Source organism: Anolis carolinensis, chromosome 5, assembly GCF_035594765.1.
Source record: "Anolis carolinensis isolate JA03-04 chromosome 5, rAnoCar3.1.pri, whole genome shotgun sequence".
Lineage (NCBI taxonomy): Eukaryota > Metazoa > Chordata > Lepidosauria > Squamata > Dactyloidae > Anolis > Anolis carolinensis.
In genome coordinates, this window is record NC_085845.1 from 87621866 (window position 1) to 87636866 (window position 15001).

Consider the following 15001-nt stretch of genomic DNA (forward strand, 5'->3'; position numbering starts at 1 on the left):
CAACAATATCACTCCCAAACTCACAACCTCTGAGGATGCCTACCATAGATGTGGGCGAAACGTCAGGAGAAAATACTTCTAGAACATGGCCATACAGCCCGGAAAACATGCAACAACCCTGTGATCCCAGCCATGAAAGCCTTCGACAACATCACTCCCAAACTTTTTAAGATACCTCTATCACAGGCATGGGCAAATTTTTTTGCCATGGGGCCACATTGTTGGCCAGGGTGGGAGGGCCAGACCAGGAGGGAGGGTGGCCAGACACACACTAGGTAGGATGAACCTAGGAGGGAGAGGGCCAGGAGGGGGTGGGGCATGGCTCGGGTAATCCTCAGGTTGCCCACCTGGCTGCTCACCTCATCCTTATGCCAGGAAGAAAATGAGACATGTGGCAACTGCCCCGATCCTCTTCCCCAGTTCTCTTCCCTTGATCTTCGGGCTGTCCTCTCAGCATTATGCCGGGAGGAGGGTGAGACAGGTGACATCCAAGAGTGCTCTGGAGGACTCACAACCGCTTGCATGCCTTCCTCGAACCATCCTCCCAGCATAAGGAAAGGGCTGTTCGCACAGTCCTTATGCCGGGAGGAGGGTGAGACATGTGGTGGCTGAGAGCACTCTAGAGGGCTCTCAGCTGCTATGTGCCTTCCTCTCCATCCTTTACGCATAAGGATGTGGTGGGTCATCACATCCTTATGCCAAGAGGACAGGAAAAATGAGGAGAGTCTGAGGTAAGCGCCCAGGGGCCTCATCCGGCCCTTGGGCCTTAGTTTGCCCATGCTTGCTCTATCAGTTCTAGATGTATGATTACAAATATAAACATGTCTTTGCTATCCAGGAGGAAAGCAGCTCAAGAGATTATTTTGAAGCAGTGGGAAGGGTTGAAGACAGCCATTTAGTGAAGAAGTTATATTATTCTTTTCCCCTTCTGCCTCAACCATCCCACCATTAAAAATCAGTCTGCAGAGCTTGTTTTGAAATTCTCATTTTTTTTTACTGCCCCTCCAAAACAAGGTAACAGAGATTTATTACATGAATTTACATCTACAGTGTAATTTGTCCCTAATTTAAGCAAATGAATAATGACAAACAGTCAAACATAGGGAAAACAGTCTCTGAAACCCACAATGTAAGAGAAAGGAAAACATGGAAGATTTATTCAGTCTGTGGTTATGCAAAGTTGCTTGAAACAGCCATCTGCTAACTCCACATAATGATGACAACTTTGTCAGCTTTTGCATTTGAGACTTGCAAATTCACAATCAGTCCCCAGTAGCTTTTAAATGCATTTCTGAATAAACCAGAACTGATTTTTAAAATGTCATTGAATGCAATGTTTTTACTACAGAACAGAGATGGCTCTTGAGAGTCATATACATGCAAAGTACAGGAAAGAATGAAAGATCACAGCCAAATGAGTTTCTGTCCACTGCATCTGAATCACCAAGCTAAATTACAAAAATAGTTAGAATACTAATCTCCAAATTATCTCCAAGCACATCAGTGTGCCATGAGAACAAAAGTATTTCCTGGGGGTGAATCTACACTGTAGAATCAATGCAATTTGAACTGTAATGGCCCAATGCTATGGAAACCTGGGGCTTGTAGTTTGGTGAGGCACCATCTCTTTGGGCCCTTCCGCACAGCCATATAACCCAGAATATCAAGGCAGAAAATCCCACAATATCTGCTTTGAACTGGGTTATCTAAGTCCACACTGACATATATATATTCCAGTTCTTAGCAGAAAATGTGGGATTTTATACAGCTGTGTGGAAGGGACCTTTGGCACAGAAGTCTATAGAACTTGTAAAACTATAGCTCCTATGAGTTCATACCATGGAGTCATGGCAGTTCAAGTGGTGTTTAATGATGGTATTAAGATGGTATAGAACTCCTGAACAATTGGCTTACATGCTAAAAGGGAAGAATTTGAAGTGTTGGTATTGTAATAAAGAAAAAGGTACTTATTCACATATGTGGTGGGAATGTTCTAAATTTTAAAAAATGGCCAATGATACAGTGTTCCCTCACTTATCGTGGGGGTTACATTCCAGGACCACCCGCAATAAGTGAAAATCCGCTAAGTAGGGGAACTATATTTATTTTAATATTTATACATTATTTTAGTAGTTATACACTATTTTAAGTCTTTATCAACCAATCGTGTGTTGCCTCCTTCTCCTCCCATTGCCGCTTGGGCTCCTTTTCTCTTCCTTCAGCTTCTCCTTCCTCCCTTCCTTAGGCTGTAAATTGTATTTTTTAATGATTTATAATATTCTTTTAGAGTTTATTGAAAAACTGCGAAACAGCGAATCTGCGAAAAGTGAACCGCGAAGTAGTGAGGGAACACTTTACAAGGAAAAACTCAGGCGTTATTGAAGATAAAAATACAAATAATAATGATTTGCTACTTTGGGGAGTGTTGGATCATCCAAGTATAAAAACCAACTGCGAAGAGTTATTTAAAGTGACAATAAGAGTAGCACAGGTGGTGATTGCTAGAGGATGGAAAGACAAATCGAAATGGACATTAAGTAATTGGAATGATTATATATATGATCCAGTGTTGTGAGGCATTGCAGGAATTATGACTAAGCAAGTAACAAGAACGAACAAACAAAAGGACATTACAAATAGATGGAAGGACTACTTCAACTGGGTGAAAAACAGAGGAGCCAACGATTACATCAAAGGAAAAAATACAAAGACTTTATCTGTGGCTGGACCTGCAAGATTAGTAGAAGTATACTGTGGTTGAGGAGGGAGGGTGAGGGAGTGAGGGAAAATATAGGATGATTTGGAAAGCAAATGTTAAAGAAAGGGAAGTACTACAGTTATGATTATAAATATAAAATCCAATAAAATATTAAAAAGTGGTGTTTAATGGCACTAATTCTACAATGTAGATGCACCCTCCATAATAGAATTATAAGACTTTGCACAGGGATGGATCAATCTGTTTATATTCAATTTTCAGTCTTCTGTAGATTTTACCCAATTTCCGTATTAGTCCATATTAGTCTCCAATGTATTCTTTCAAAAGCAATTTCATCCTAATTTTTGGTTCATTTCTCCAATAATATACATGCACATTTGTGTACACATCTTCCTGGAGCACTAAATCGCAAGACTCAGAAATATGATGGATAACAGTATTTCTCATACTAACTGAAATATTTCTTTCTCACTGAAGACTTTCCTTTCCCATGACATGGACAATTATTGTGTGGAGTGGACAATAAATCCCAACCACACACACACATAAAAACAACCTCACACATACACACATAGATACTATTGTGTGCTCAATGAAAGTATTCATTTCACAACTCCTGAGTTGCACATCACTTTATAAATAGACACATGGTGATACTTGGAGTTAATTTTTGAGAACATAATGTACAATGGATCATGCTATTTTGTTATTTTTAAAATGTAGTAAATGGGGAAAGGGATACAAAAAATTAATGCAAGAAAACTTGCAAAATGTATTTTGCCATTCACAAAAATAAAAATCTTGTTAACTTGTAAACTAAAAGCGAGAATGCAAGTGAAATTAGGAAAAATGGGGAGAAATCAGGACTGAGGGAATTTCATCTCTACTCAGAGTTAGCATTTCGTTTGTGGAAAGCTTATTGCTGATGAACTAGTTCCTCCAATTTTGGTAGCTTCATTTAATCTTGAATACATTACCATTAAAAACCCTCTTGCCAATATTTGAAATGTTCCCTTCAATAATACAAGTCTAGAAGCAATAAGAGTGTTGGTTTCCTTTCATGTAACAAGGGCTTCTTAGTCACTAGGCGCAGATCTTTTCTTATTCATACATTTACTGGCTTGCATATTGCAAAAGAAACAATGCTGACATCTGGTCCTTATGTGATAATAATCTGTTCTGTGGAGCTCAGGATAATCCTTGTGAAAGTAGAGCATGCCTAGCATGTATAAAGTTCTGTGGTGTATCATAATGTTGCTGTGAATATTTGACCGAGAAATACTTTCAAATTAAATCTGGAGGTTCAAGGGGATGGTGGTTGTGATGACGATAATTTCATGACACTTTTAAGTGGAAAAGAGTTCAGAGAGAATTTCAAATAGATTAGTAATAAAATTGCTTCTGCTCTCAGGTTTATAATCCAAAAAGGTATAACAAATTACAGTAGAGTCTCGCTTAGCCAACTTCCACTTATCCGACATTCTGTATTATCCAACGCAGTCGGCCTTTTCATAATCAATGCTTTTGTAGTCAATGTTTTCAATACATTGTGATGTTTTGGGGCTAAATTCGTAAATACAGTAATTACTACGTTATGTTACCGTGTATTGAACTGCTTTTTCTGTCGATTTGTTGTAGAACAATTATCGTTCTGGTACTTAATTTGTAAAATCATAATGTAATTTGATATTTAATAGGCTTAGTCCCTCCCCATTATCCAACATTTTCACTTATCGAACGTTCTGTCGGCCCGTTTATGTTGGATAAGTGAGACTCTACTGTAAAGGAAACTGGATTAGTTGGGAGAGGGAAACAAGCACTAGTTCTGTGCCATAAAACTCTCTACTTTTGTAGCTAGTTGCTCTCAAGTCAACATCAATTTATACGTAACTTATGAATGACAGGTAATCAATTAGCTGCCCAGACCTTACATGCTCAGAATGCTGGTTTCCTTGATAGAATCAATCTATATGTAATGTGATCTCACTCCTTTCCTCTACCCTATTTACTGTGCGTTTCATGATATGTCCAAAGTGCAATAGCCTAAGTTTAGGCATTCTGGCTTCTACTGGATTCTAGAGAGAGTTCTAGCTTGATTTATTCTCACATGACCCCTGTGCCATTTTGCTGTGCCATTTCACTGGTAGTTGCCAGTGAAACATCAGCCCCGCACACCCTCCCTCCTTCCCCATCACATGGTGGGGATGGGACAAGGCAAATTACTACCCTATCCATCAGAAGGGCAAAAAAATTGCAGGTAGCTCCATTGGAGCTACCCAAAACACACTTTCCTCTCTGTCTTGAGATGCAGTCCATGGGGTCTATACAACTCTGCATAGGCATTACATACCCTGCCCCCCGACTCTGGCAAAAGAGTTGATTTTCTTCAGTGTTCAGCTTCCACAACCATACACACATATTGGAAATACTATGGCCTAGATCAGTATAGTCCAACCTTTAGTTACCCGAGAGCCAATCAAACTTTAGTATAGGAATGTGAGGGTCAGAAACATTCCAGAAAGAAAACAAATTACATATGTAAGACATTTTTTCCAAATGTTAAATTAAAATATTTTCCCAGTATGAAGGGCAAGGGCCAACAAAAAATGAATTTGTGGGCCGCATGCGGCTCGCAGCCCACGGGTTGGACCACACTGGCCTAGATTATTCTAATTTTGTATTTTCTGATTTTTCTCTTCAACTGAGGATCTTATCTAATTCTTTCATAGCTTCCCTTCCAAGTCTCAGTCTTATTGTATTCATTTGGTCTGCAGCTTCCATTTTGATTAATGACTGAGCCAAAGTATACAAAGTCAAAGTAGTCAATGTCTTCATTAACCATTTTCCAGCAACTTTCAAGTTTTAGTTTTCTTCTGACTTCATGATTGATTACAGTCTCCATTTTGATTAATAACTGAGCTGAGGTATGCATGCCCTTTGACTATTCTGATGCCTTCAGCAGCTGCTTTAACAGCACCACTATGTATGCCTATTCCAAAGGACATCTGAGGAAATATATTGCTCAGATCCACCTTTGAAGTCTTAAGATAAAATCCAGCCCTTGGTCTCAAATGGAGTAAAACCATTGTATCAATCAGATTTGAGAGCCTATTAATTTAACAGATCAAACTTCACTTAGGTCAAACTTTACAACTTAATAGTTGTGGCATTGAATGTTTTCCGTTTATATGTATGTTAACTGCCCTGAGTCCCTCTGGGGAGAGAGGGCGGTCTAGAAATAAAGTTTTATTTTTTAAATTATTATTAGGATGAACAATTAGATCCAACTTTCAGTGGTCTGTGTTGTCGAAGGCTTTCATGGCCGGGATCACAGCTAATGACTGAACAAAGGATGCCCCCAGGCAAGAGACAAAAATCTTTCCAATGCTAATTAGGGTGATTAACTGAAACATTAATGCTGGCTTCCCAGTGACAAAGGACTCTTGCCACACCCTGGACTCTACACAGATATATATTCTTTCCTTTCCTTACTTAGTTTATCCATACCTCACAACCTTGGAAGATGCCTGCCATAGATGTGGGCGAAACATCAGGAGAGAATGCTTCTGGAACATGGCCACACAGCCCGAAAGATATACAACAAACCTTTCAGTGGTCTGTTTGGCCCATAGTAATTACCCTGCTGTGAAGGAGATATTGGGTAAATCTGGTTGGAGGCACCCATTCATACTCAGAGAATGATGTGAAGGGGACTGCAGGTGAAAATAATGTAGCAAAACTACAAAGACTGTCTCTGGGAGAACAGACTGGGTTTGGGAGTTGATAGAGACAGGGTGTGGATTTCAGAGAGACAGGGCAATTAGACAAGAAGAAGAAACTCTAATATTGTAAGAGCCATGTAAGAATAGAAAATACAACTAGTACAAAGATCGGCAGTCGGGGTACTAACTGGTGCTAGCTTTAGTTTAGCTTTGTCCCTAAAGCAGCTCCACTGGCTGCCTATAAGTTTTCGGGCCCTATTCAAAGTGCAGGTTATCACCTATAAAGCCCTACATGGTTTGGGTCCAGCCTATCTATGTGACCGCATCTACTGCTATGAACCTGTACGGGCTCTAAGATCTGCCGGGGATGGACCTGCCACCATCACAAACACGGATAGTAAGGATGAGGGAGAGGGCCTTCTCAGAATGTCCTCCCCAGGGAAATAAAGCAAGCTCCCACACTTCAATCTTCTTGGAAGGAACTGAAGACATGGCTATTTAAGCAGGCCTTTGAAAACGGTTAAGGTATCACCTATGATGAATGACCCAAATACAGTGCTAACTGACATTTTAATGGTGATATTTTAATCCATCTTGTGGCTGGGACAGTGACTCAGTCTGTATAGTCTGTTTTAACTATAATCTTGTTGTGTTTTATTCTTATTTCACTTAATTGACATATGTTATTGTAACCCTGACTGTTTAATTTTATGTTACTTGGTGTTTTATTGATTTTGTTTATTTTTGTGTATATTTTATGTATTTTACTGTTTTATGTGCCTTGTAAGTCACCCCAAGTCCTCTCGGGGAGATGGGGCAGGATACAAATAAAACTATTATTTTTACTTTTATTTAGTATTATTTTATTATGACACAGCAAACAAGATAGATATGCTGGATTTCGTATCACAGAATCACAAGTTGAACACTTCCCAAGTGTTTAGGACTGTGTGATGTATTTTCGGATGATGTGCGCAGATCCCAGTAGGGTGGCCTTTTGCAGTTGGCAGATCATAATTTTGTCAATGTCTATTGTTTCCAAATGCTGGCTGAGATCTTTTGGCACGGCACCCAATGTGCTGATCACCACCGGGACCACCTGTACTGGTTTCTGCCAGAGCCTTTGAAGTTCAATGTTGAGGTCCTGATAGCGGCTGAGTTTTTCCTGTTGTTTTTCGTCAATGTGACTCTCACCTGAGATGGCAACATCAATGATCCAAACCTTTTTCCTTTCCACAATTGTGATGTCTGGTGTGTTGTGTTCCAGAACTTTGTCAGTCTAGATTCAGAAGTCCCACAGTATCTTTGCGTGTTCATTCTCCAATACTTTTGCAGGTTTGTGATCCCACCAGTTCTTTACTGCTGGGAGGTGATACTTGAGGCATAAGTTCCAATGAACCATTTGGGCCACATAGTTGTGTCTCTGTTTGTAGTCTGTCTGTCTGGATACTTTTTGTTTTAAAACATTCTTATTCTCTCAAGAAATGCAGCGAATACAGCTACAGCAATGGATATTTTGCATTGCAGGAAGGTAAGTGGACAATTCAGAAGGAAATAAAAGTAAGACCATTTTACACAGGCTATAAACTAACGTTGACCTATAAATAGCGATTTTCTTACAGCAGCTGAGGATATGATCAATGGTTTCTTCAGCTTCCTTGCACAGTCTGCATTTTGGGTCATCAGCTGATTTTTCGATCTTGGCCTTAATTGCATTTGTTCTGATGGCTTGCTCCTGGGCTGCAAGGATCAGGCCTTCTGTCTCTTTCTTCAGGGCCCCATTCATGAGCCATAGCCAGGTCTTCTCCTTATCAGCTTTTCCTTCAATTTTGTCAAGGAACTTTCCATGCAATGTTTTGTTGTGCCAGCTGTCAGCTCTAGTTTGTAGTGCAGTTTTCTTGTATTGGTTTTTTGTCTGCTGTGTTTTGATGAGTTTCTGATTTTTGACTTCAATCAAAGCAGGTTCTTCACTTTGCTTTACATATTCGACCAGGGCATGTTCTTCTTCTTTGACTGCTTGTTTTACTTGTAAGAGTCCTCTGCCCCCTGATCTTCTAGGCAGATATAGCCGGTCAACATCACTGCGGAGGTGCAGTGAATGATGAATGGTCATGATTTTTCTTGTTTTTCTGTCCCAATTGTCCAGTTCCACCTGTGTCCAGTTTATGATGCCAGCAGTATATCTTATGACAGGTATGGCCCAGGTGTTTATGGCCTTGATGGTGTTGCCTCCATTGAGCTTGCTTTTGAGAATTTTTCTGACCCTTTGTGTGTACTATTATTATTATTGTTGTTGTTGTTGTTGTTGTTGTTGTTGTTATTATTATTATTATTTAGAAGTTAGTGTATGGTTTTGCTGAATTTTAGTAAATCTACAGTTATTATTCCTTTAAAAAAACAAAACAAAACACCCCATCTCTGGTTTTCTTTAACAAGTCTGATAAGGAGTCAGGCCACAGTTATCATAAAGGACTCACACAACAAGACAGAGCGGATATGCAGAAATAAGGAGTCACTCTAAGTCAAGGAACTGATTAAATGTGGGAACAATTTAATGGCAGAATCTCAAGGGTTTGGAATTGCAAGGCCTGGCTGTGGTGCAGGCTGGTTAGCAGCCAGCTGCAACAAATCACTCTGACCAAGAGGTCATGCGTTTGAGGCCCGCCTGTGCCTGCGTCTGTCTCTGTTCTATGTTATGGCATTGAATGTTTGCCTTATATGTGCAATGTGATCTGCCCTGAGTCCCCGTCGGGGTGAGAAGGGCGGAATATAAATACTGTAAATAAATAAAATAAATAAACCTTGCAACTGCTCATTCTCTGTGCAATAGATGGGAACAGCTGAGCTTTAATGATTTTCTTTCTTGAAGGGAGGAAATGCAACCTCTAAGACGCCTTTTGATCACTAAGTTGATGACAGAGGTTAGGGCATTCTGCACTTTATTCTGCAGTCATGACTCAGGACAATTGTCAGTCAAAGTCAAAGACATTTCTGGTGGGCACTGAGGCAATAAAGCATACTAGGAAGGTTGAGGCTAACAAAAAACAACTGAAGACGCTACTGAAGATTTTTTAATGCTTCATTGTGTTTGTGCATGTAGAATTAGGCTTTATATCCTTTCTGTTCCAGTATATACCTACCACATTATCCATGAACTATTTTGTTCAGTATTTTGCAACAGATTTGGAAATGTCTTTAAATGATCCAGTAGCACTTGACAATGATTCATCAGAGAGGTCATTAAAAGCATTTACAAGAATAAAAGAGATTAACTTGCTAAAATATATATTTTAGTTGACACATTATCGACTAGATGTGATGATAAAAAGCCACCACTGAGAATTTTTTCTCAGATAATTATACAAATTCACATTTCAAATTCCTGGAGACTATATGAATTAATATTCACAAGCATGGGAAGCAATCAAATCTTTACTGAAATATTACTTATTGTTGTTGCAGCTGCTGCTGTCATTGCTGTTCATGATACATGCCTTCAAATGAACTCTGAATTATGGTAATCCTAACATTAGGTTTTCTTGGCAAGACTTATCCAGATGAGGTCATTACTTACTATGTCTTTATTTGGTTTTATTTTGATGCCACTTTTCTCCCAAATTTTTTTTATTTCTCTTATGCTCTTAGTTTTTTTTGTGGCTGAGTACGGATTTGAACCTTACCCTCCCAGTTTTAGTCCACTACTTAAAGCAGGGCATTGTGTTAACTATTTATTCAACCATAACACCAACTGGGAACCAAAGAAAAAGTAGGCAAGACTCCAATTAGAAAAATTAAAAAAGTAGAATATTATTATGAAAAACATAGAAGATGCAGAACAATGAAAGCCTGTAGGTGATAAAGTGTTTCTCATTGTTAGATATGTATTCAAGCATAGGTAAAGGTAAAGGTTTCCCCCTGACGTTAAGTCCAGTCGTGACCGACTCTGGGAGTTGGTGTTCATCTCCATTTCTAAGTCGAAGAGCCGGCGTTGTCTGTAGACACCTTCAAGGTCATGTGGCCGGCATGACTGCATGGAGCGCCGTTACCTTCCCGCTGGAGTGGTACCTATTTATCTACTCATATTTGCATGTTTTCGAACTGCTAGGTTGGCAGGAGTATTCAAGCATATCTTTATGTAATTGTTCCTATTGACATAGCCACTTCAAATGGATATATGGAGGTCAGCCTGACCAAGGAGCAGTGATATAACTAGGCATCTTCTCCTTGTGTCAAGGTCTGTATACATATTTGGAAACCCTCAGCACTTGAGGTTGTAGCTAACCCTAATAGTATCTTAGGGGTACAGCTATAGGACCTCATCACACTAGAGCTTAGATCCACTTTAAGTCCACTTTAAATCCACTTTAGGGAGGGGTCTTTAAACAGCTCAGCCAGACAGGTCCTGGACCTCACCAAACTACAAACCCCAACTTCTGCAGGAGGCAGAAACCAGATTTAAAGTGGATTAATGCTCTAGTGTGGTGAGGCTTATAGTCTACCACCAGGTTATATTGGAAAAATGAAATGATAGTACCATATTTTATGCCATTGCAATGCAGCTGAATAAGCTACACTAGTGGTACAAGTTGAAGCTTTATTAGATAGCTTCCAAAGGCAGGATTAGGTGCCAAATAAACTAATTCAGTTATATATATAGTTCCTTATCTAGCAAGTAAACTTGGCATGAAGAAGATTCTCTTTGTTGATTTAGTGAATAATTCTGATCGGTTTGGTTTTTGAAAAGCAGTATACATACAATCCGGTCATATCTATTATTTTATATACAATGTCTTTTTCAGTTAAAAAAAATATTGTAGGCACAAGTGAAATATCAAATGCTTGTATATCCTTTCATGTCAATAGGAGCAATATCTGTGACTGATATAGCTATTACACGAATTAAAGATTATATATTTACCCAATAAGAGCAACTTGATTGTCCTGGCATCTCTCACTGCATCTTCTTGGAGCTTTTTTTCAAGTTCCCGTGACCTCTTGGCTGATTCCTTAGACTCGGAGCTGACTCCACTGCCCATCTTATTGAACTATATTAACTTATTGTCCCAGCACAATGCCAGGTACAGAAATTGGCTGCGCAGCAGAAATATTACAATGGTACTGTGAATATCTTCTTCCACCTTCCACCTTCTCTTTCTCTCTCTGCAGGCTGTCCTCACTGTGTGCACGCAGTGGCTTTTGATCTGTCACATGTCCCAAAGAATAGAATACAAGGGATTTTGCCAATGCCTATCAAGTTCGGCTTAGTATGATGTCAGACATGTAAATCTACCACATTGTTGTTTTTATCTTCTGGAAATAATTTCTAAAAGCATAACAATGTGCAGATACTATAAATAAATTTGTTCAAATCTCTTTCCTATTTATCCTTGTTTCTATTTTGTCTTCCTGACTTTGAACTACCCTATATACTCAGATATGAGAGTAGAAATGGTTGTCAAATAATTACCCAAAAAAACTGGGACAACATATCCACAGAGCAATGTAAGTACTGTACCTTAACTAATTATAAAAAAGGAACTATGCATGTTTCTTAAAGTAAAGAGTAAAGATAAAGGTTTTCCCCTGACATTAAGTCTAGTAGTGTCCGACTCTGGGGGTTGGTGCTCATCTCCATTTCTAAGCTGAAGACCCGGCATTGTCAGTAGACATCTCCAAAGTCATGTGGTCAGCATGACTGCATGGAGTGCCATTATCTTCCCGCCGGAGCAGTACCTATTGATCTACTCACATTTGCATGTTTTCAAACTGCTAGGTTGGCAGAAGCTGGAGCTAATAGCGGGAGCTCGTTCCGCTCCCTGGATTTGAACCGGTGACCTTTTGGTCAGCAAGTTCAGCAGCTCAGTGGTTTAACCAATTGCACTACCAGGGCTCCACATGTTTCTTAATGCAATGGCAAATGGCAAAAGCTTAGTCCATCTAGGGAGAACTTAAAAGATACACAACCTCAATTTATCCAAATGCCTGTTTGGGAAAATTGCAGCGAAACAGCTGGACCCTTGCAGCAGCATTGTCCTTTTCTCCTTTATGTGGCATGATCCGCAACTTAGACATAAACTATATTAAAATTGATAATTTTGGTACCAACACCTGCCCTTGACTTCTACATGAGGTTGACCTATACATGAGTATATACATAAATTGGTATCCTATGGATGGTAATCCTTCTCAGCTTAGAACTTCTGTAAAATTAGGCTTAGATGTAATTTTTTTCTGGTCAATATCATTCAGGAGAAAGGGAAGGTCCCATATGTGTGGTGCATGAATAAAAACAGTACTCTATCCTTATGAAATGGAGTTATAGGGTATCTGTTTGCATTCCATTTTAAACTCAGCAATCCCAATAGCAACTGATAGGCAGGTTGAGCATCACTTATCTGGAAATAAAAATCAATAATCCCATGGGTGACTGAGATAGGAACCTTTTTGCTCTCTGATGCTTCAATATGATGAAACATTATTTCATGCACAACATTCTTAAAAAATATTTTGTATAAATTACCTTCAGGTTGGTGTATAAGGGGTACAGTGTTCCCTCACTTATCGCTGGGGTTAGGTTCCAGGACCACCCACAATAAGTGAAAATCCGCAAAGTAGGGATACTATATTTATTTTAAAGTTTATACATTATTTTAGTAGTTATACACTATTTTAAATCTTAATCAACTAATCCTGTGTTGATAAATCGCCTCCTTTTCCTCCAGTTGCCACTTGGGCTCCTTTTCTCTCCCTTTGGCTTCTCCTTCCTCCCTTCCTTAGGCTGTAAATTGTAATTTTTTATGATTTATAATAGTCTTTTTGTCAAAGACAGAACGCCACCAAATAGAATACAACACAGTTTATTGAGGTTACAGAACTAAAAATTGCCCGTAGGAAACAAAGGACTAGGCAAACACTTAACTTCAGTGTGAAAAGTAACAAAAATAGCTTCGTTTGAGTTTAAACAGTTCAAAAGAATAAACCGGATTAAACAGTAGTTTAATCCGGGTTAAATCAAAAGTGCTTACTTCAGCCTGACAATTAAACAAACAAAAACTGGTAAACAAAAGGTCAAAACGAACACAAAACCTAGCAGCAGATTCCCCTCTGCTACTCAAGAGCTACAGATGAGTAACTCAGGCTGTTTACTCCTCCGTGCAACGAGCGAAATCCAGGTCCAGGCACATCAATCAGGGTAACGGCGGATATGTTGGATAATAAGGAGAGATTAAGGAAAAAGCCTATTAAACATCAAAATAGGTTATGATTTTACAAATTAAGCACCAAAACATCATGTTATACAACAAATTTGACAGAAAAAGTAGTTCATTACACATTAATGCTATGTAGTAATTACTGTATTTACGAATTTAGCACCAAAATATCACAATGCATTGAAAACATTGACTACAAAAATGCGTTGGATAATCCAGAACGTTGGATAAGTGAGACTCTACTGTAGTTAAATATTTCCTCCAATATAAAATTTATTGGTTATTTCCACTGAAATTAAGCACCTTTACTCAACCTTCCTTTGGAAATTATGGAAATAGATGGAAATTATGGCCTAGACAGGAAGTCTGTGGTTTAGGAGCATCAGCACAATATGATTTAATTGAACAGCATTAGAGTGCCACCTTTATGTTGAAATGAAGGAAGATTGTTTGTATGCCCATTTGAGATAGTGAAAGAAAAAACCCTAACATTTTCTCTGCAAGAAGAGAACTGATGTGTGATAGGGTCCATTTACATGGTTACATAAATTCAGAATGACTCTGGATTCTGCAGAGTTGTTTTCAAGTTCTGCTCCCAGAACTGCAGCAGTGGTAGAAGTGGAGTCCTAAGGAGTCAGGCTCAACCTGGTTTGACCCCACTGGACAGCCACTCTTACCTTTTCTTATGTTTGTCATGGCAGTGCCCACAGAGCTAGACTGATTCAAATTAGAATTGGCCTATTTGTTAACACAAATGCCATAGTATGAGGTCAATCAGGAGTTTCAGGAAAGCTTCAGAACATCTCCTGACTTCTGCTCATATTGCTTCAGATGTTGGTTAAATAGTAACACCTTTCCTTTCTGATTCTTGAATATCTACAAACTTTGTTTCATGCACAAAATTGTTAAATGATATTTTATAAAGCTACTAGCTGTGCCCGGCCATGCGTTGCTGTGGCGAAGTATGGTGGTATGGGAAATAAAGTATTGAGGAACTGGTGGTAGTTAAGGTAAAGGGTGCTGGCCTGTTTATGTTGGATAAGTGAGAGACTACTGTATATTTATAATCTTATATTATCTGCTTAGAACTGGATTATATGAGGCCCCTTCTACACAGCTGTATAAAATGCACACTGAAGTGGATTATATGGCAGTGTGGAGTCAAGATAATGCAGTTCAAAGCAGATAATATAAGATTATAAATGGGTTATATAGCTGTGTGGAAGGGCCTGGGGTCTACACTGCCATATAATCCAGTTCAAATCTGATAATCTGTATTTTATAGCTAGTGTGGAAGAGGCCTAAGTGAAGCCGAACTGTGCCTGTCCCCTGGGCTGAGTGGGTTGCTG

General features: G+C 39.1%; 1 protein-coding gene across 1 annotated transcript in view; it reads right to left on the minus strand.

The window, feature by feature from the left end:
- Positions 1-11648, minus strand: part of gnat3 (G protein subunit alpha transducin 3) — a 36705-nt gene extending 25057 nt beyond the window's left edge. Inside the window, exon 1 of the mRNA XM_016993983.2 lies at positions 11360-11648. Within this exon, the coding sequence (XP_016849472.2) occupies positions 11360-11477 (118 nt within the window). The 5' untranslated portion in view covers positions 11478-11648. The remainder of the gene's footprint in view (positions 1-11359) is intronic.
- Positions 11649-15001: the final 3353 nt, after the last annotated feature.